The sequence below is a fragment of the Anopheles marshallii genome, chromosome 2, assembly GCF_943734725.1.
Source record: "Anopheles marshallii chromosome 2, idAnoMarsDA_429_01, whole genome shotgun sequence".
NCBI classification, from domain to species: domain Eukaryota; kingdom Metazoa; phylum Arthropoda; class Insecta; order Diptera; family Culicidae; genus Anopheles; species Anopheles marshallii.
In genome coordinates, this window is record NC_071326.1 from 4,734,959 (window position 1) to 4,758,002 (window position 23,044).

General features: G+C 46.1%; 2 protein-coding genes across 2 annotated transcripts in view; one reads left to right on the top strand and one right to left on the bottom strand.

The window, feature by feature from the left end:
* LOC128719156 (uncharacterized) overlaps positions 1–23,044 on the bottom strand; it is a 69,447-nt gene that overhangs the window by 12,670 nt on the left and 33,733 nt on the right. Inside the window, exon 2 of the mRNA XM_053812778.1 lies at positions 22,495–22,539. Within this exon, the coding sequence (XP_053668753.1) occupies positions 22,495–22,539 (45 nt within the window). The remainder of the gene's footprint in view (positions 1–22,494; positions 22,540–23,044) is intronic.
* On the top strand, positions 4,839–7,840 carry LOC128719155 (aminopeptidase N-like). The gene is made up of 4 exons (XM_053812777.1): positions 4,839–5,524; positions 5,585–5,887; positions 5,958–7,608; positions 7,685–7,840. The coding sequence occupies exons 1-4, from the start codon at positions 4,839–4,841 to the stop codon at positions 7,838–7,840; spliced, it is 2,796 nt and encodes a 931-aa protein (XP_053668752.1).

Here is a 23,044-nt window from a genome sequence, read left to right on the forward strand (position 1 = left end):
ACGGATTAGTTTTGGACCGGGATCTGTTCAACCTTCAAACCGCCGTCATCCTCCAGACGTCGTGACCTCGGGTCGGATCGTGTAACCGGCTGCCGCTCCGGTGAGAACCGCGTAACCGAACCGAATTTCTGGCAAGTCGTAAAAATGGAAATGCGCATATTTTCAAGCACGTTTCAGCATCTCTCGGCGGTGCGGTGTTTGCGGTGTTTGGCGCTACCCGAACACACAGATTGTCCTTAAGGACTTCCGGCGTCGAAAGATGGCGGTGTAAATCCATCCAGAGCGGACATAAAACTACAACCGCTACACTTTGCGTTACGACGGTCGCATAAAAAGAGATTCAATAAAAAGATAGAACACTGAATAGTGCAGATTATGCTCGTTCAAAAGATGGAAAACATCAACGACTAAAAACATGTTTTAAAGTACGACACGATGCGTACGATACGATGCGTACTTATCAATTGATTCCATGCGATATTACAAAGTGACACAAAATGCTGGACCCGTTGGGGAAATAAATCAGATTATCAGTCGCATCCCTATCCCGGGCCGCTATAACCTTTCGTCCACCCGTCATCGCGCTTTATTGCCTCTCCAAAAGCAATCACAAATAAATAAACTACAAATTACCACGTCACCACGCAAATTTCCGATTACCGGCTAATGAATCTCGTCCCGCTGCGTGCGGATCACGGGCGGAAAACCAGAATGCACCGGCGTACATGATTTCCAGCATGTTGTACTTGCTCGTTACAGCGAAAGAGTAGCCGCGTATCGGCCATTGAACCATTGCAACTGGAGCTAACAAAATTAAGGAAGGCAAAAAAAATACTGTTTCACAACCATGAAACAAAAAGCCAGCGGAAGATGCAACAAAAACGCAGTCACTCACTGACATTTTAATCGCGCTTTTATTAGTGTTTTTATTTTTTGTTTTCACTCGTTTTTAATCGCCTGCGTTAACGGAGCGCCATTTGCGGTGCAGATAAAAAACCGACGCACGAGGATCGCGAGGCTGGAAAATTGATTTTTAATAGTCTCGTTCGCCCGGCACCATGTTCTGGACGATCTGGTGGCGGGTTACGAAAAAAAACGAATGGAAATAATCAAAAGACTTGTTCCACACGCCACACGCCTGTGACTGGAAAGAAATAAACAAAACGATCCCATCGTCCTTTTGCAGTATTGCCACATACTTGCGACAGTTATTTGCTGCCGCCACTCCGCGCACAGTGTCTGTGTCTCGTTATCACGATCGCTAATCAGTCTCATAACGATGGTAAATATTAAAGAAAAAATACCCACTTCCAGTTCGAAACCGTTCGATGCAACTGATATCCTTGCGAATTCGTTCCGAACGATCGGTTCCCTTTCGATGCTCGCGATACGCAACGACACTTTAGCTTGAGTTTAATGACATTCACTAGCGGGTTGGGTGGGATTCCGCACATACAGCTGCCCTCGTAAAACGGCAAACATTCCAACTGCTGTTGCACCTTTCGGCCAGCACACGTTGGTGGTGATGGCCGGTGGAGCCGTCCGCTTTGCCATAATATCCGTTTTTACGATCGATTTTAACGATCGAAATACGCTCGATGAGGTTTCCAGGTGCCAGGATGATGGGGACCTCCCCGCATGGGGCCGCGCCTATTGAGCGATGAATCAGGACGACTGCCAGGCGGACTCTCCTAGCCGAACGGCCATAAAACTGATCACTCACCCAAAACTAGACACTCCAGGGTTCTGGCTAGTTTGTAACGTGTTGTTTATGACCGATTGACCTTCGCCACGGTGTAAACGGTCCTATTAGTATGGCTACACTTTTGCACAACAAATAGCGACCCGCTGCGTAGGGTCCATTTTATGACAAGTTGCAGTCCCCGATGACATCATCACTTCAAACGGAGAAGTTAAATAGGTGCGGCATTGTGTGGTGTTTGCTTTTTGGCCACCTCAAATAATAGAAAGTCAAACATCTATAACGAGCTGTCCGGAGCTATGCGTCAGTTTGAAGTCAACCATCGATGAGGATGCAGTAGAAATGGCACATTCAATTACAGCCTTTGCTTGGATGTAACTATTTTACCGCTGTCTATAACCATTAAAACGGCATTTAGTTTGAAAAGCATTTCCAATAAAGAGGGAATAAAAACAAGCTTTCTGCCCACCTTTTGCCATGCATTGCTCTGGTTCGAGCCGTGGTCTTCTTCAGACCACCGAGCGCGCACCACCATTTTGTTACTAATCTGAATTATACATGCATTTGGGGCCCTATTCCCAGGCGCGTTAATGCAACACACCGTGAACACCGTTTGTGCAACGAACTGGAACGGAGAGGCAAAAAAACAACAAAACAAAAAAGTGCAGCGCCATTATTCTATCTCGAGCGTGTAAAACAAGCCTCGCGCCACGGCTAACCTGGCTGCACTGGGTGAAATTAAATGTGTAGCCGTACAAAAAGAGGGATTGGCCTGCGGGGTCGTTAGGCGTACACGAGCAGACTAGCATTTGGCCGTAATTCATTTTTCATCATATCACACACCCCGTCCCGGAGTGTCCCACCAGCGCCAAAGCTAACTTGCGCAGCGAATGGATATTTTCCTTCGCATAACAAAAAAGTGGAATCTAGCCATTTTAGACACATAACATTATCTCTCCCGCCCCGTGCCGAGCAAACAGCCCTGGGTGGAGGGTGTGACTAATTTTCACAAGCCCTTTTGTTTTTCCTGTTTTTTTTTCCTTCTGCCCCAATCTAACCGGATGGGGGCTTTGGGCCAACGAACATTTATTCGCCCTTTCTCTTTTGCCGGGGTGTACGGGTTTCTACTACTCGATGCCGACAGCCATTCACGGATTAGATTCACGTCATTCAAACACCCAATCTCCTATTTCATGGTGCATCGTTACATCTTGTTACACCACTGCCGACCAACACCGTCCGACAGTCGCAGACAGGGAGAGAAATAGCTTTGCCAAAGTACATAAGGTACTACACGGAAGAATACTACGTAACCATTTGGATACTGTAATATTAATTAATTCTCCGCCACCATCTTAACTAGCAACAACCAAGTCCACCGGGTGGGGGGTGGGTGGTATGATTGTTCCCGAGGCGGATTCGCCCCCGTCCTGCTTACCTCATCCAGAAGCGAAAGAAGATGTCGCTAGACGGATTGCTGCACGCGATCCATTTCCGGTTGTCGCCATTTTGAGCATTTTATTGCATATTGTTTGTGCACTAACAGCACTGCAAAAAAGCAAGACGGACAAACAGAACACTGCGTTGTAATTAAAGCGCCGTCGTAGAACGGTTCACTCCTCGGTCCCCAGTTGGTTGTGATTTACACCTTTTGGGGCGGGCGATACTTCCACTAACTACGCCCAGTGCTTTATGTTGCATTACCGTAATGCATTCCATGCCTTCCGGCCGGAAGGTTTTGCCTCGTAGAGCATATCCTCTGTGTTAGTCGCTCATGAGTGCTAGGAACTGGCGCTTGGCTCGTTGCTATGTAGATAAATTCAAGTAACTAACAGGAGGACCACGAAGTACCTTGCTGTACCTTAAGCAAAAGGAGATCTAAACCGAGGGGATGTTTTCAGTAGAAGCTAAGATGAATACTTTACTTACAAGTGACGGAACAACCTGAATTGCTAAATTGATTTTTATTAACAATAAAACATAACAAAACTGTTCAATATCCTAATTTAACAAATATACTAACATATATTCAAGAATTGCCGGTAGTTACATCACCCTAAAGTAGCATTCTATTGGATCATATTTGTGATAAAATACTAAACTGTAATCGATTTCAATTCTTAACAAAAAATGAAATAAAAAAAATAGGTCAAGGTTTGTAGCTTTTCTCTACAAAACATGTACTACGTCCACGAGTTATTTCTATTTACTAAAAAGTTCCTTGTTAAATTGAATCACAGGTTAATTGTGAAACCATTATCAAAACAAGTAAAAGAAGAACATCATTTAACAATATTGTTGTTGTTGTTTACCTGACTTTATGAGGCTTTGGTAACACACTTTGTTCATAAATGTTATGTTATTATGGTTTCAATTATCATGGTTCAATACAAAAAATAATCCATAATAATGAAGTTTCAGACAACAGTAAGTACAAGTAAATAGTCCCTGCTGTAGGAGTTCTCTACCAGGCACGTGATTGAACGCTCTGACGATCTCGATTTTTGTCCAACACATGAACTCTTTCACAATGTTTTATGAAAGACTTAAAAAATGTTCAACGAATAAGGCGGTTTGCTATCAAATTTATGTTCAATTCTGACCTCAAGGGTTAAAGCTCTTAGTATTGTTAGTATTTTGCTCAAGAATATTACGTGGGATTTATCTACGAACGGCTAATCTTGGTAGTATTTGATAATATTCACAATCCAATACGAACATTGATAACCAGCAATGAGTTCGCATTTAAAGATCATGATAACATATCTCCAAATATAGCATACAATGGAGTAAATACAATCACCAATGAAAGAAAAAATCAATGAACAAAACATTAATTGATTATGTAAACCTCGCCCGAAAACCCTCCCCACACACAAATTGGCATATGTCCAAGCGGTAGAGATTAAGTGATTAAATGGTTGTTACACGGTTAAAACACTTCTTATCGTAATCGTTCAGAGTTGAGCGATAGGGGATTACGACGCTTGAAAATGTTACTTCCAAAACGAATTCCCTTATCGGCGATATCGGCAACCCGATGGGGGTAGAGAAACAATCTGGCTCCAGCTCGAAAAGCGACTCGATCGATTTAAATTCGATTTTAGTTCCAAAATCGTTCACAAAGTAAGCAGACATGCTGTTACATTGGTTACTTGGTGTTGTGGGTATCCTCACCGGATTACACACGGTGGTTAATGCGGCCCATCCGGCGCAAGAAAAGTGGTCTAAATTGGCGGAGGGCCTCGACGAGGAAGCTATCAAGTTAGCTTCGGAACAAGAGTTGCGCTACCGACTGCCAACTTATATCGTGCCGACGCATTACAAGCTGTATCTGGAAACGCAGGTCCACACCGGAAATCGATCGTACAGCGGAAGCGTGGACATACATTTGGACATCCAGAGGCAAACCCCAACCATCTACGTGCACAACCGCGGACTGCGCATCACGTACAACGAGCTGTATTTTTCCGACGAAGGCGCGAACATTACCTTTCTCGAAACACTGCGCTACACCGAAGATGCTGAGCGAGAGTTTACCATTTTCTCGATACGCCGTGCGCTTGCTCCGGCCGAGTACATCTTGCGGATAGATTTCGAAGGTCAGCTGCGAGTCGATGACGATGGGTTCTACATGAGCTCGTATCGGGACGAGAACGGTGCGAGAAGATATCTCGCTTCGACACAGTTCCAGGCGATTAGTGCTCGCTCAGCCTTCCCGTGCCTGGATGAGCCTGCATTGAAGGCGACGTTTAGTGTGGAAATCAAACATCATCCAAGCTATGAGGCTGTAGCCAACATGCCAATATATGCCATTGCTGGGTATAGTTTATGTTTACAAGAATTCCTCCACGAGATTAACCAACTGTGGTTTCCTTGCAGAGATACGGACGGGAACGTGGTTACGGTATTTGAAACAACGCCACCGATGTCGGTCTACCTGTTGGCGTTCATGGTGTCCGATTTCTTGTACACCGAGAACGAAGAGGCGGCCCAGCGCGTTTACGCTCGACCAAACGCAATCGACCAAACGCAATACGCTCTGGAGGCTGGAGTTCGCATAATGAACGTATTTGATGAGTATCTGGGCCTGCCGTACAGTACCTTCATGCCCAAGGTCGACCAAACAGCACTCACCCAATTTTCCGCGGGCGCCATGGAAAATTGGGGATTGTGCAAATATCGGTAAGCGAAGGGTCCAGCCATAACAAGACTGCATAACATTTCATCGGGCGTCGATTCTTTCGATTCGCAGCGAGGAGTACCTGCTGTACGAGCCGGGCGTTACGACCTATCGGACGCAAACATCGATCACCACCATCATAGCGCACGAGTACGCGCACCAATGGTTCGGTAACGTGGTCACCAACAAGTGGTGGAGTTATCTGTGGCTTAACGAGGGTTTTGCCACGCTGTACGAGTTCGTGGCGGCCGATATGGCTTATCCGGAGCGCCAATATCGTGACTTGTTTAACGTTCAAGTGCTCCAGCGCGCTCTCATCACAGACGCCAACGAAAGCACGCGCCCCATGACGTTTAGCCGCGGTGCAACCTTCAATACCATCGGGAGCCTGTTCGATAATGTCGCCTACTCGAAGGGCGGCTCGGTGCTTCAGATGTTCGGGCTGGTGCTGTCGGAATCGGTCTGGCAACAGGTGGTCCGACTCTACGTGGAACGCAACGCGTTGGGATCGGTTGGTGCGGAGGAGTTTATTGAGGCGATGGCGGAGGTGGTCGACGGTACAGATACGCTGCCCGAACATGTCAGCGTGGAGAGTTTTGTGACGAGCTGGGTTGATCAACCTGGCTTTCCCGTGCTCGAAGTTCGACGCTCGTATTGGGGAGAGATTATACTGACGCAGGATCGATTCTATGCCAACAGAATAGTGAATGACGATACCACCACTTGGATGATACCGTACACGATCCTGGCGCAAGGAGACTCACTAGAAGCACCGCTCGAGTGGCAATGGCTGACCACGAGGGCGGTTCGCGTACCCAGCGACACACCGGACAACGAATGGATATTGGCCAACGTTAACCAGGCCGGATTCTATCGGGTCAACTACGATGCCTCCAACTGGTACATGTTGATCCGTGCACTGACCGAGGAAACCACCTCCATTCCGATGCACAGTCGATCGCAGCTCGTCGACGATGCCTTCCATTTGGCGCGATCGAACCGATTGGATCTTGAGATTGCGCTGGATCTGATGACGTATCTGCGCCACGAACGGGAATATCCACCATGGGCAGCAGCGAACTACGCCCTCAATTACTTCTATAATCGTATGCGGGGTCGCTCGGATTACGTTCGCTATCAGCTGTTCGTCGACACGCTGATTAGCGATGTGTTGCTAACGCTTGACGTCAGTACGGTGTTGCCGGACGAAAGGTTGCTGGACAAGTACCTCAGGCAGGTGATATCCCGGTGGGCATGCCGGATGGAGATCGAAAGCTGCCTCACGGACACCCGTCTCGCGCTGGAACGTGAAGTGAATGGCGAGGAACCCGTGCACCCGGACGTGTCGGAAGTGGTGTACTGTTACGGGTTGCGAACGGCCACAACGGACGCCTTCCAGTACCTGTTCGCTAAGCTGCAGAGTTCGGACAACCGTGGAGAACGATCGAGCCTGATTGATGCGTTGGGCTGCACCACCGACGCGGAACAACTGCGATCCTACCTGCTAACCGCGATTGGTGGAGAATTGCAAGTGGATTTCGACCCAGAGGAGCGGTTCTACATTCTATCGTCCGTGCTGGTGAGCCGCGCTGGAGCCGATGCGCTGATAAGCTTCCTGAGCGACAACTTCACGTACGTTGCGAACACGCTCGGAGTGGGCACCTTGAACAGTTTGATACAGTCCATCGCTGCTCAAACAAACACACCGGAGGAGGAACAGATGGTAAGTGCTCGGCCTTCTCGCAAACTGTGAGCTTGTGCAAATAATCCGTTTTCCGTTTCGTTATGAACACCTTTAGCTAAACGAGCTGCTGTCGCAACTGCAAACGATGCTTCCGGCCAGTGGCATCGAGACCGCCCAGGCCACGATGGCCAGAAACCTGGCGTGGCCTTCCACACGTGAAGGTGTTTTGTTGAGCTACTTCCTGGAACGTCACTCTTTTCAGCCGGCTTAAAGCTAGCCTTCCCCGGCGTACCGGTGATCGGGTGAGATCGTAGAATAAAGCAACGTCCCATTTTGCATGTTACTGTATCGCATCTTGCTGTGCGTGATCCTCGCACCGCAACCTTATCCGAATGGTGAATTTTTGCTTCGTTTGACCACACCAATGAACGATTGTGCAGCACCAAGCTCCACGACATGGGAAACGACATTCTAACACGTACTACCACTGGATATACTAGAGCGATATGCATCACCCTACACAACAGGGTAGTCCACCATTCCAACCAGCGCTATTTGTGTCACGAGTTTGATCGTGTTTCTGCTTCTGTCGGTTTTTGTCTTGTCTCGTACCGAACCTTCATTTCGGTGCGCTTTAGGCTCGGCCACACAAACTGCGAGAGTGAAGTGGTGGTGCCTTGCAATCACATAACTGGCACGCTGTAGTTTGTATTTCCATTATCAAAACCAAGGGCTACCGCACATTACTGCGCTGTGCTCTGACGTACTCGGCGTGGCTGACACGCTTGGGTCAGCCCCGATTTCTGCAATACGTGCCCCTGGTGTCGTTTAGCTAGTTGCGGAAGAGTCAACGATGCATGCAAGTGGCGCTTGACGACTTATCAGCGCGATTACTGCAGCGTGTTGAGCCGATCGACAAGAGTAACCCTGAAACTAGCCCCGTTTTAGTTCACTTTGCTTGATTTGCTCTACATGGAAGTGTTTCGTACGAGAGTTCCAATCAAATCATGTCTGGAGGAGTAACTTGACATCATCAAAAACAAAAGAGCAGCCCTCTTGCAGCTAATTGCTCTCATCCAATGTCTCTACACGGTGTGGGACATAAAGACTGCGCATTATATCACAATTTCATTCCAATGAAAAACACACAAGTGTTAATCGATTAACTCAATCAACCGGAAGCACTTGCATATTAAGGAACGGGGTCGGTTGGGTTGATAAATCCGAAAGGTTGCCATATTCAATTTTCAAACAGAGCTTTTCCCCCACAACTCACCGTTGATGTCACACACGCACGATCGAAAGGACCTTTTTTATTTGCGTACATATTAACAGTAATTATGCTGTTACATGATTTTCCGCGATTCGACGATGGGACTATACCCCCGAATACGCGACTTCCCAAAACAGAACAAAACAAAAAAAAAACAGTCCAACAATAAAGGAAAATTAAAGATTCACACATTGGATCAGAGAGCGAAGCTCAGTCGTAAAGGGGCGGTGGTGTTGGGCTGTGTTTACCACCCGATTTCACACCGATGACCGGCGGTTGAAGTACTACATCAAAGCGAGTAAAGCACACTCGTCGGGAATCGATGACACACAATCGTCATCATCCGAACAACGAACCACATCACCGCCGCGTGGTTAAATTGTATGTGCCGCTGAGCGCGTCCAAGTGCCAAGCGTGGCCATGCCGTGCCATCGCAAAGGTACGGTTCCCGCATTATCTGACCATTAATGATGGGGCGGCCGGCCGGACCCCGGTATTGATTTATAATTAGCTTGCACACAATCTAACCGCAGATATAATTATGATTTATTTGTAATTATTTCCAGTTTTAATTTCAGTTTTAATTAAATTGAATTTTATTATTTACCCACCGCCAACATACTGCCACCGCCGGTGTTGGACTGTGCGCGTGTATGAAGTTCAGCAGTGGTGCTCATCATTTCGCCGAAAACAACAAAAAAACACACACTCGCTCCATCCATCGATGTTTCGATATTCACAGAAAATTAGCAACTCACCCGAAACCTCGGAACCCCGACCCAAAACTACCGGAAGCAGCGCAGATGCGCCGGTTGACATCAGTGGGGAGGTGTAGCATTTTATGTCATCCTCCCGGAATTGTCAGAGATATTCGCTGCGAGTGTGTTGATTGAGGTGGACGGTTGGAACGCGTGCTTCGCTCGCGTGTTGCCATCAGGTTTGGTTTGTCAAACCTGTTTTCCCAAATGTGCCGCACTGCACGTTCCTGGCAAAACACACGTGAAGTGTTTATTTGATGCATATATCAACACCTATCAACACACCTGGCATGCCGCTGCCGATTGCTGCGCCGTGGGTACTGTCAATGCGCTGCACGACAACAAATTCAGCCGCGCGGAGGTGTGAAAAATATGGAAAGCATGATTGGAACCAACTCCCCGAACCATATTATACGGCTGGCACCGAACCTTTACCGAAATTGAAATTCAATGTGCAATCGGACCAGCAACTTTTCGGGAATCCTAATGCGCTTTACGGAAGATCGAACAAAAAATCCTGGAGGCACCTCAACACACGAGTTCCACATCAAAGGAAAGCGAAGTGTTGTACGGTTGTGCACAAAGTATGCTCTCCCTTCTAGGTCGATATTATTTAGTAATTCCTAATGAATTCCACCAATTGAACATGGAGCGCTGCGATCGCTGCGATGAACGTTTGCATCCATCGAACGGCCATGCCGTGGCTTGATTGTGTTCTTCGCTGATGAGTTAATGTAATTATCGTTACTTTACTTTGTACACACACTTCTTCCGCGCATATCGAGATAGGTTTTATAGTTGGTTCGTGTTCTGTTCTAAATAAAATGCTCCATTCATCTAGCGCTCGGTACAATCAGTCAATTTCATTCTTTGTTTATTCGTTCCCAAAACGTTTGCATTACATTGTAGACCACACATTTAAGTGCTGTCCCGAATAGTTGCAACAATGTATTTTCCTTAATTAGTTATTTTTTGTGGGCTCTTGTGCACTTCTAAGCAGTGGTGGGTGTGTTACTGTGCTCACAACACTACAAATAGCCTGACCCGGTCCTTGAAAGGATCGCATCATCATAACAATTATGCTCTCTGTTTGCGTTATGCTGCGCACAGTACAACACACACAAACAGAGCCGAAAGGCTCTGGTTGTCTCCGTCCGCCCGCAAAGGGTAATCGTAAATTTTACGAAAACAAATACCCTATCCTTGCATTGTGACATTTACGATGGCCCTTAACACCCGCAAGACGCAAGGGTATTAGCTTGGCGGTTTGTCGAGCTGTCGACTCGACACTTCCTGTGAACACATTCCTTGAGAATGTCTTTCGCAGGCAGAGGTACAGTGACGCGACCATTAATAGAAACGCCGACTACGCCACGCTGCTCCAGCACCGAACACTGTGTGAATCGATTACACATTTGTTCGCCGTTGCAACATTGTACGGGTTTTGGGTAAGCTGGCCGCGCACTCGCCACACGCACGCAGAAGGCTACAACGCACAAGGACACGCCTCAAGGAAATTAACGATATTTCGTTCTGGTTCTGGTTCGATGCTGGGAAAAGTGGTTCGCGTAAGCGTTTGAATGGTTTGCAGCTGTGGGCAGTGAACGTGAACCGAGCGCACAACACACGCGGCAAAGGGCAGGCAGTGTCTTCCGGGCACCGGATTGCTTCTTCGCGGGTGACATTTTCTTACGCGCACAGCTTAGGCTATAAACATTCAAATTGTACTTCCACGTTGCCCGCCAGCAAGTGCTATTCATAAATGGGTTGCAAACGAAAAATTGACAATGTTGCGATCATAAATTTCATACGCCACTGGCTGATGGTGCTACGTATTCCCAGACCCCGGGTTGCATATAAAGTTGCAAACGGAGCTCTAAACAAAGTGTTTAATTTTTTAACCTTAGCGTGGCAAAAAACCGGCAAAGCAAGCGGAACGGCCCGCTGGGAGGAAGGTATTATTTATTTGATTTAATTTTTCCCAAAACACGATATGCCGAAAATGGCTGCCACGGTTCCGTTGTGTTTTGTTCTTCCTCCGGAGCAATCACACTGGGCGACTTGTTCTAAACAATACACAAATGTGCACCATCGAGCATTGGGGGCGATCGCAATGTCCTTCCGCTTCATCTTGCCTTTCCGCCGGCTGGCACGATTTGATTCCATCACTCGAACGTCATTCTTTAATACATTTTGCATAAATTTGTGACAGTCTATGCCGCGCGCAAATGAAAACAAACCTCCGCTGCCCGGTGTGGCCGAAACGAGGCGAAATCCAAATCATCAAACGGCTGTTTTGTTTCACGCTCAAACCCAAACCTCCCAACCTCAAACTCCTTTTTTTCCGAGCAGTTCCGATCGGAAATGCATCGTTCAGGCACACGATGACAACCGTGAAAAGAGGGTCCCCGGTCGGTGGCTTTCGTTTCTTTCTACCTTTCAGGTCTCCCCTTAACTGAAACCGGCAACCGATTGCGTTGGACATGAGGGCCAGCCCTGTGGTGCTGGTCATTTCCTTCACTCCACCCACGGCACACGTGTAGGTTGGTGGCGGGAAAACCAGCCGTCGATCGTCGAATATGTAAATTTACTTTACCGAATCGCATTCGCCAGTTTTTCGTTCTTCGCTGCCCATTTCGGGCTATGTGCTAACAACAATTCATTTCCCTCCGACTGCCAGTCGTTCTTGGGAGTGGAAAAAAAAGGAATTCGACGACCGGGTAGTTCAAACGCCACATTCCACCCGGAAGTAAATCCATTCCCTGAATCGAAATTGAACATCCGTCGACATGGCCAGGTGGATGGCAATGTCGGTGGTAACACGCCCCTGCTGGCCGTAGGCGGCGGTTACCCAAACATCATTCACACAAAGAAAGGTAACAACACACTTGTACATACGTTTTTTTAAATCCATTTTTACATGTCAAATTCGGTGTGTGTTTGGAGTTTTTTGTGTCATTTTTGCTTATTGGTTTTGATTGTCTCTTGTCCCGGAGACCCGGGGTGGGTTTAAAATCCGCTTCAAGAGGTTTAACTACCACTTTGGGGACGGCTTTATCGGGTATTAATGACACGTTGGATCTTTGTTACCAATCCCGTGCACAATGGGAAATTTGAGGGATGAAAAATCACAGCAAAATAATTACTTAATTTAATGCATATTACAGTGTGTGAAGTTAATGAGGTATTCCTAATTCGATCTTTGTGCGACAACGGGTAAATGCAATGAATTAAAGGCGACAGCAAATACGATAACTAAGCCCTAATTGTCCAGTAAGCTAAATATATTAAACTGATACTAATTAGATCGCGATAAAGATTAAAACTGATATAATTTTTTTTTCATGACGACCACATTACTTTAATATATTGAATACTTGATCTATGGTACAATTCATATTTGTTATCCTCAATTTTTACGTGTAAACAAATTCAAATAACATTAAGTTATGTAATGTTTATACCTTAACCGCATGTAAATGTTAAATACATTTGTATTTGTAAATATTTATTTCTGAGAATTTATCTCTTTTGACATTTTGTATCACTTAAAATTTTCTTATTAAAATTGAACTTGAACAGTTGATTAACATTGCTAAAATATACTGAAATGCATAGCAAAGCAGAGCCATTCAGCTAATACGCAAAAAATCTAATATTCTCTTCTAAATATGCTAAAAGACGTTAAATAATTCATGAATCTGTAAAGTAAATATAGTTTCAAAAAAATTCTACGGTTGACGAAGTAGCTACATTTGTTCTTTTGTTGTGTTTCTGTTTGACATCTATTTTGTTTTAATGAATTTAATTTTAAAGCTAAAGTCAGTGCTAAATTGCTTAACTTTTTGTTTAATTTGATGTTATTCAAATCCGGATTTTATTTTAAGACCTTGCAATCACTTTTATCAGTAAAAATTATCAATTATCGTTCTTGAACTAGGGAACCGGTTACTGCATAATTATTTTCAAAGTTTTCAAAACCAACCAATTATTGAACTACAGATGTTCAGCGTTAAACATCGTTGGAATGTGGAGTCAATATTATGTTACTTTGTCAAAAGCGCAATAACTTATTTCTAATTCTTTAACTGCAACTCGAACAAAACTCAAATCGTACGTCAAACGGTCAATTTCACGTCAATTACCATTGTTCTAGCAGTTGTTCGCTGAGCAACCTACACTCATATTTGAGTGTATTTATATACCCTTCTACGCCCTCTCCCACACCCACACCTAATGGCGCGAAGTTTCATCCTTGCAGAACCACAGGTCTATTTAGCAGAGAACATAAATGCAACCGGCACAATTGGTTTTGCCACTTTCCAATTCCCCGTGGTCAAAACCAAAGCAACATCATCGTGCATCCTCCTGACTGTCCCGTGTACGCTTGTCGCCGTTCTGCGCTCGTCTAACTCCTTCCGCATTGATGGCCCGCCGGAGGGCTCCAACAGCTCGTAAAAGCTTGCAATCGTGCTGATGCATTTGGGGCCGATGCGTTCGATTAGCACTTTTTTTGCGCGCTGACCGCGAACGACCATCGGAATTGTAGTCGAAAATGAGCAACTACTGACCAAACCCACCAACAAGCTAGACAACCGGTGTGCCAACTATCCATCCATTCCCACTAATGATCATCCCGACCCCGGCCGAACATGTGCTGTGTGTCGGTAAACTGTCACAGGGGGCCCCTCGTTTTTGCAGCCCAGGCACCGGACCGGCAGAAAAAGTGGCAATTTGCAGTCCATTGTAGAGCGAGCGTGCGCCCGCGCCCGATCTCGGCAAATGTTTCGCGCGGCTGAGGGCGATCTCATTAGGCCGTTTTTGCTGGAGTACATTGTTTAGCAGCGGATCTAATTAATTTGGGAACAAACTGCATTTGTTCAACCGCAAAACTCACCGGCCAGGATGCACTTTGCAATGATGCACTTGCTCGACTCACAATGCTGAATAAACGGTGGTGAAGCAGTAAGAGAACCTCCGAGTGGGGTGAGCTGTGTCTTCAATGTAGAAAGGAAGGCGATACCGACCGATAAATCATTTTCAACCGCTTATGATGCCGAGCGGATGCACAGCGTTCTTCTTGTGGATGGGTGTGGTACAAAGGGTCAAGCCTCTTCGCATGGAGTATGTTCGATTGAGCCGTTAGTACTTTTTATCGCATCTTTCGCCCGGGAGAGGAAGGCATATTTCGGCAGTCAGTAGCCGCGTCCGATTAACTTTCATACAGGACGCGAGTTGCGAGTGGGAAGTGATGTAAGGGTGGAAAATTTATTACCATGCAATATTTTCCACCGGTTCACCTTGCGGGTAACGCAAAACCTTCGCTGCTTTCGTTGATTGCTCCGCAGAGGAATCTGTATTAATTATGGCGGCATTATCCTTTTAGCACCTACTGGAATTTGTACCGATGATAAATAGGCGAAAGGGATATTTTAACAAAATCTCAATCGTACATGTTTCTGCAATTAAAGCGAAGAAACAATAATTACACACTCGCGTACCTGGGAGCAGTGGAATGAGCAAATGAAGTCATTTCATTTTCCATCAGCAGCTTCCTAGTACGTGGATGACTTTCTACAGTTTACATGCTCATGACATTTAGCTTGTAAACTTCGGTTCAAAACAAACCACACTCATTCGCTCCCTTTCTCTCAAAGGTACTAAGGCTAAGTTCATCTGTAACATCATCACGTGAGGATGAATAATTCATAACGTGGCGCATGCATCTTCGCCCTCCACTCTCAGCTTGCCGCCTTTATTAGCATTAAGCTTCGATTCTACGCGCTCCAAATTCAGAACAGCAGCAGCAGTTGAAGCAGCAGATAAATCATCAAACAATGTGTACTCCACACACACACACACACACATAGCAAGCCTGATCCTCGCACGCTTGATCCTCACCAGGGAACCAGGGTCGGGTGTGGGTTGCGACCCCAACGCGATGCAGAAGAATCGTGCTGCATTTTTCTTCGTCACTTACCGGTGGGGGAGCCCACATTCTGGAGTCAGGTTTAGGCAACGTAAAACCAGTCCACGGTTTGGGCACTGCCGCTACTACGCCCCGAAGTTCAATGAAACATTCATGTGTCTCCATCCGTGACTGAGCGACTTTGGAGCGCAAGGCCCCCGTTCAGCTACCGTGCGGTAATCATCTAGGTGGAAGCGGAAGTAAGAACGTCTTGCCGAACAGCCGCTCCATAAATTGTTCACCTAAAGCGATCTGCACATGCGACCCCATAGACCGATCGTGTTTGCTACTGCTCTTGATCAACGGCGGCGCAACGCCACCACCCGGCCCCGGGCTGTTGCCGCTCCGAGATTAAACGTAGCACACATCTTGCCAGTGTAAGCGCGTATGTAAATCTTCCACTAATGTGGTGAGCAGAGAAACGCTGCAAGGGTCGCATAAGAGCCGGGCATAAATAAAAACCATACCCGAACTGAAATGGAACGATGGTTGGATGGATGCCCACTTTCCCTCGAACAAATACAGCAGCAGCAGAAGCGTACGTAGCAAAACGCTTAATAATAAAATAGAATGAAATATTAATTTCATTACCAGTAGTCCGAAAATGATTATGGTGTGAAAATTATACGACGAGCTTTCTTAATTAGTATAATTTTAATTAAGTGCTCACAAGTGCATCCGCACCGGGCACAATTGGGGAGGAGGGGGGGATACAAAAAGGCTCCGAGCGATGAGTGCGATCCGGTACTAAAAGGTACCCAGGCCACCTTATGCTACGAAAGGAGGAGTGCAAATAAAAAAAAACACAACCATCTACGATGCACACAGCTCGGAACAATCGGAACGCTTGCAGCGCTTTTGCACCATCGGATGGACGTCGGCAGCTGGAACGATCGCATTGGTAGCCTGGAAGCCTGTAATTTCTCGTTGATTGCGCCGCTGCATCACAACACCTAGCCGATGTGTGGTGTTGCTACACTTGCGTACATCTCTCTCCTCCTCAACCGCGCGAGTGTAACGGACCCCCGGAGGGTGTTGGGCGAACACTGTACACATGCAGCGAATTGTTCGCTTTATTGTTGCTGATAGTGCAAACATGGTGGATCGAGTCTTAGCTTCTCATTACAACTTTTGCTGTCAAAATAGGGTGCTTTTGAGAGAGGGCTTTATTGTTTTAAAAACTGCCACAAAAGGTATGCGATTCTTAGGCGAAATCTAACCTCACCTCACAGATTCTTCACAGCGCTTTATCGCCTGGTACCATACCGATATGATTTAGCACAAATATCCAACCACTCGAAGGGTTTGTTGTTTAGCATGGTATTTACATTTGTTTGTTGCTTGTTTTACAACCCCAAAACAGAAGCCCCATCAGGAGTGCATGCAGTTTCGCCGTCTTTGATCCGAAGACCGCAATGAACGTTGTGGCGGTGGTAGATTGTGCGTTTTAGGCCACTCGTCTAAATGGCGCACGGTCCTCTGCCATCAAACCAAATGCTCACTGGCCCATATCTTGCACGATGCAGCTGAATGCAAATCATCATTCGGGTCTGTTTTCTCGAGACAGCTGTGCATTAGTCAGATGCCACACCAAGTCCTCACCCTTGAACTTGGCTGGGCTCATCCCTACGTTCCGGTGGGGATTTTTCCATGGCTCGTCTATCATATCTGTGCAGGTTTGGAAGGTTGATATATGCACCACGAATGGTACTGCAGATAAAATACTTTGACAACTCGCTTGTTGTAGAGTCAAAAAAGGGAAGCCAACAATAGTCTTTCTGCTTTCCTAAAGACACGCTCACACACATGCGGCACTCCTGAAGGAATCCTCCGTCGGTGCACTGGAAGTCTAAGCGGAGTCGCTCAATTTCCGAGAGGAACCAAAAACGGTACAACTTGTGTTAAGTGCGAACGGTTGGTGTGTCGACCACATTTAGGAAATTGTTTTACCGATTCCACACCAAACAACAGCAGGGTCCCACAATCCCTCAGCATCCCGGCACACTCCACCAGGACCTCGCCCAGCACTCCCGTTTTTCACAAAACACCCCAGTACAGCCAGGGCCAAAGATTGGACCAAAGGTGCATTCAGCTGGGATGGGAAACTTTCTTTACACTACATGTTTTATGACGCGGGCCGCGCGTGAGTAAAGATGTGCCGGTGCAGAAGAAGAATGAAATTTGTTCCGTTTGTTTGTCTGCTTGTTTATGTGTCCCCAGCGGGATCCGAGACACCGACCATGCAGAACGGGCCCCCGTAAACTACCGGGGCGGAACAGAAACCGTTTCGTCTTTTCTGATGAGTGATTAACATTGTGCCTTGTTGCATTCTCCTGCTAAATGCCATTCGAACGGAAGGAACACGACCACAGCATCCAACACTCGGGTCGCCGGCCCCCACTCCGACACCTGCCCAAAAATACCCGGACCCACCGAACATTCGGACGTCCGACTGTGGTCGTACGCAAAGGTGCAAGAGCACATCCTTCTACGAATTCCCGCATTTTGCTGCCAGGTTTCGGACCTGTCCGTGAGTGTGTGGCTAAGATTTACGACTCAAGATAACAACACATCCACGCTGTTGGACGTGGACGAGCGTGCACGGCGAGAAGCATGGGAATTTCCCCCTGGTTCAGTTTGTGGATTCAGTTACGCTGGTTCGAGTTTGGTTTTTTTGGGAACGCACATTGCATGTCCTGCAGCAAGGACTTTCACACATACCACCGCACAACGGATCCAGTTTCTCAACGCTGGTTTCATCCTGGGCAGTGTTAATGGTACCCGTCTCCCCGTGTTGAAATCGGTGCCGCTGATACGCTTGGGTGGAATTTAATTAACTTGTCCAAACACTGTACACTGTGGCGTATTAGGTTTCATGATATTACGCAGCGCAGTTTCTTTCGCTTTCCGGGAACATTTTCACAACAACAAGAACTGCATAATAACTGTCGTGCACAAAATACTTGTTTTAACGTATAAAATACGTTACGTATAAAATACTTGTTTTAACGTTTTTACGTATAAAATGCCTTGTGTCGAGAAAATTGTGACCGGTCCAGAACAATCTAATCATTACCTCGGATTTGCAACTCTCGGTAACTGGATCTATCCTTGTTCTCTAGACCATCAGCATCAACTGGTTCGTTAAGGTTGTGTGTCATCAACGCCATGCAGTTAATTTCTGGAGACAGCAGGCCTTCCCTGAGTACGCAAGTGGTCAGGCCTTCCGTCCATGGTCAGGTCGAGGCAGGGGATCCACATTCCACGTCTCAGCTCATTTCTCCCGCGTGCATTAATGTCTTGTGGACAATTCTGCCCGCATAACAGCAGAACACAATTGGGGGGGGGTTTGGTCCGGACACGCGTGAACGCGTGAAATTCCATTTCAAAGCAAAGGCTCACACGCATCCCCACAAGAACCAAGCCGGTTCTGGACTTCGGGCGTGTAGGTGCAAAGGAAAATCAATCAAACGCAACTAGCAAATGGCAATATTGCAGCTTTCCTTCATCTCCCCACATCAATCATCTATCCGGGAAGCATCAGCTGTGGGAGGGGATGATGCTCGAGTACGAGTAGCTACGGGTTCGCTTAAACACGTCCCGGAGATCTTTCCCGATAGAGAACGATCTTCATACCGGTCTGGTGTAATGGAGTTGACAATGATCGAGCGAAACGAAAATGTTCCTCTCGAACACGTTTTTCGCACGGGAAGCGGTGGTGTCGATCGCGCATTTAACACTATCCACACTGTGCTACAAAATGTTGCATTTAATCATCACACACCAACGAAAAAAACCTGTCCATTCCATAAGAAAGTCCCGATACTAAAAGGCTGGAAAATGCATCTTCAATTCGTCCCCTTCCGCACTTATCCCAGCACTAGCGCGGTCACAGTAACAGCACCGATCAATTGCAATTTCTCGCCCATCCGGAAACAAGAATTGACCTTCTTGTATGCTGAGGGCAGAACGGGTTATACAGTCGAACAAAAAGTGGATGCATCCATTTTTAAAAGACTAAAGAAAATGAACTTGTTTCCACTTCTCCATTCCTGGCTGGCCAACTCGTAAAAAAAACCTCCCTCCCCCTTCTGAACGATTACCCACCCCACAAGCGGGTTCGGTTACAATGTAGAAAAATCAGAAAAATCAAAATGGTTGAAGCAGGATTTATTTTATTTTATTGTTATTGCAATTGGGACGGTTGGTTTTTTTGTTTTTCGTTTGTGCTTGTGCCTGTTTCACTCATTTTCTCACCCGGGAGTTTTGCTTTATTTATTAAATCGTACCAGGAAGCGGGGTTGACAGACAGCGAGGAATATTGATTCCTGAAAATCAAGTACCGGCGCTCCTTCCACCCAATCCCCCCACCCCCGTCTATGCATCAGTTGATCATTGCACTGCACACACATACACATACACATGAACGCATCATCCCCAAACGACGCGCGGGGACCTCGCGCGCGCATGATGCAGTCGCATGTTGGGGTTGAGTGACAGTGACATTGACATGAATTGGTGTTATTTCCCTCCGTCCCCCCACCAATACACACACATAAAAACGTGGGGTCGCGCGCGCGGTTCACTGCATGACGCCCGGTAAGGAGTTTTCTGTACGGTTGGCTAAAGTTTTGTACAAACCCTGGCCAGTTTTACATCAACTCCAGCCGCCTTCCTTTCGGGATACATTTTGTTCGGCTGTGTTTTTTGCCCAACTTCTTCTTTGTATTCGCTTTTTTTTCGCCTACCCTTCCCTGGGTTCTCACACCCTCTTGGCACCACAACCACGTGCGCGTGGGTTCGCTTATCCATGCCGTTTCTGACGTGTGATCGAAAGTACCGCCCGGAGAGCAAAGCGAACAAGAGCAAACAAAAAGGAAACATGCGAAAAAAGGAGGGAATTGTTTATTTTGATCCGTAATGAACTGTATGGCCGATGTAAATTGTTTGCAAATTAGCCATCAGCCACACTGTCATAATCACCCTCGCAAACACATCTCGTGGTTGTCGTGTTTTTTTTCGAGCCAGAGAGATATTCGTACTGAAACATCTTCAAAAAATGGATTCCTCATTGACTGATTTATAAAAGTCGCATGCATTCTTCGGTTTCTTTGCGGTAATTTTTCTTCATGTTGCATAAATATGAGTATTAGGTTAGGCGTTAGGTCAGCTAGACGGTTTGTCAATATTTTATCTCGCATTTCATTCCTATTTCGCACCGTGCTACCGGTTCGATTCTCGCGATCTTCCTCTCCCTGCGCCCAGGCAGAAAAGGGTTTAGGTGGTAAGATTAACACCCTTGTGTGCATTGCAAAAGAAAAAAAAAAACGGTGGAGCACGGGCGTCACAATCGTAGCGCAAAAACCGTAGCAGACGCTCGTGTTTACCTTTGTAAACGCTTGTACTTCTGGATATCGAGCAACAACATCGTTTTTGCAAATATGCCATCGTTCTGTTTGTGTCCACTTAGACCGCCCGAATGGGTTCCCCCCTTCCCCCCATCTTCCCCACCAGACGGCACGCCATGTATGCTACAGTGTTTGCGGATGGTATCTTGTCAGGGCAAGCGCACGGTGGGAAAACCCTTCACCTTCACTAAACGGATATGCATGCGACACACGGCGTGTACACACGCGGCAAATGTCGCTCAATGGTCGCAATTGTACTGCAAATCGGTCGGTAACATGGCAGTACATTCTTGGCAATAGCGCTGTGGACAGCAACAGGGGTAAGAATTATGTACTCGGTGCGATTTGGGACAATTTTATCGGTTGGTGAATGTAGCGATAAATAACAATATTGTCCAATCGGCTCATATCGACAGCAGTGTTACTCTTCTCTTCCACTCCAGGGCGTTACAATTCATCCCCAAATAGGTCGGCAAATGTAAGTAATCGTGCGGTCAGCATCGGACCGAGATGGTAGGAAAGGCTTTCCTTGCAACCGCAAAGGTCAAAGAAAGCAAACCCGCTTCTCGCATGATTAAAGATCTCGCAGACAGTTTGGAGTACGGTGGGTGATTGTGTCGAGTTATTTATTGAGTTCGATAGCTCAGTGCCCATAAAAGCAGCTGTTTGTTGATTTGCACAAATGGGGACACATTGTACTGAGTGAAGAATAGAAACGAGCAATAGAACTAGAGTCGTTGACGCACTAGTTTGAATGCCTATTTTATTGGGTGTGTAAATATGTTTTCAGGGGTGTTTTTTTATTCTTCAAAGGTGCAGGAACTAGTGGGGTAAATTATAACATCATATTTATTTGAAGGCTTGTCCATGAGAAACTACAAAGTTTTCTTAACTTTTTGGCAAATTACATACTTTAGAGCAGAATCAAATTCTTGTCTTTTGAGAACCAAGAAAAAATAGTCCTTAAAGCAGAATTCTTCATTGAACATTGATCCGAGTCGATCGAAACAACTGGCAATCGAGTAGTATCAAGTCATGCGTCTGAAGTATAAGGAGAGTGAGGAAAAATTACCCAACCTCTATTCTTCAAACAGTTATGAACTGAAGCAGTGATACGGGGTAACATAAGCAGTTGATACCATTTCCCACTAGTAAGCAGTACGTCATATATTAGTCTTTTCTGATCCAAGGCTCTCCGTGGGTAAACATTTCAATTCGGTGTCGATTAATTACTCATTGAGCTTGGCATATCTTTAGGGTTATCTTAAAATATATCCCATAAGTTTCCTGGAGCAAATGACCAACTTCAGACTGGGTTTTCTTCATAAATAGCAAACCAACAACGCCAATAAGAATGCATATATATAATGTTACTATTAAACAAACTGATATCCGACCAAAAAATGTGGCACATAAGTTCTGACTCGTTACTTCCCAGTGGCGTCAAACTAACTTATAGACCTAATGTTTTATATTTGTGGAATTTCAATATTTATTTTTGAAAAGGGTTTTACTTACCAGGTAGGAGATTAACAGGTTCTGGTGAAACACACGAATGAGTAGCTGAAAGTGAGACAAACAGAAGAAAACATTATATTACAGGGTAGATAAAGGAGCACACGTGGTGAATATACTATAAAAGTGTAAACCATTCAGTTGATAAAAATTGAAACAAGAAAAGGGACATCTTTATCCGACGCCGTAGAACGAAGGACAAACAATCGCCCAGCAACGAACCTGGGTTTCTGTCGCACAGTAACGACAACAAGGCTCACCGAAATCGGCCCCATCCCCTACTCCCTTCAAACCCCTTTTTCCCCATTGTACAACGGCTGTGGTCACGACCGATTGTTCACCTCGGCGCACATCCCCGCAGACACTCATCGGCGTTCAATACTGCTTAAGGAACTTTATTTTTACATTTACCCTTTTTACATGCACCACACAAATACACCAGCGCACACAGAGCGAACTGGGAGCCGGGGCGAGTGCGAGGCGAGCATGCAATTGGCACTAGCTTCAGGTTGCAACTATTTACTCAAAGAATGTTATTTACTTTTCATCATCG

Bases quoted from the DNA above. Each gene is read 5' to 3' on its own strand.
- LOC128719155 (XM_053812777.1), top strand. From the start codon at position 4,839: ATGCTGTTACATTGGTTACTTGGTGTTGTGGGTATCCTCACCGGATTA. The intron at 5,888-5,957 runs GTAAGCGAAGGG...TTCGATTCGCAG, and splicing joins TGGGGATTGTGCAAATATCG to CGAGGAGTACCTGCTGTACG. The intron at 7,609-7,684 runs GTAAGTGCTCGG...GAACACCTTTAG, and splicing joins CACCGGAGGAGGAACAGATG to CTAAACGAGCTGCTGTCGCA.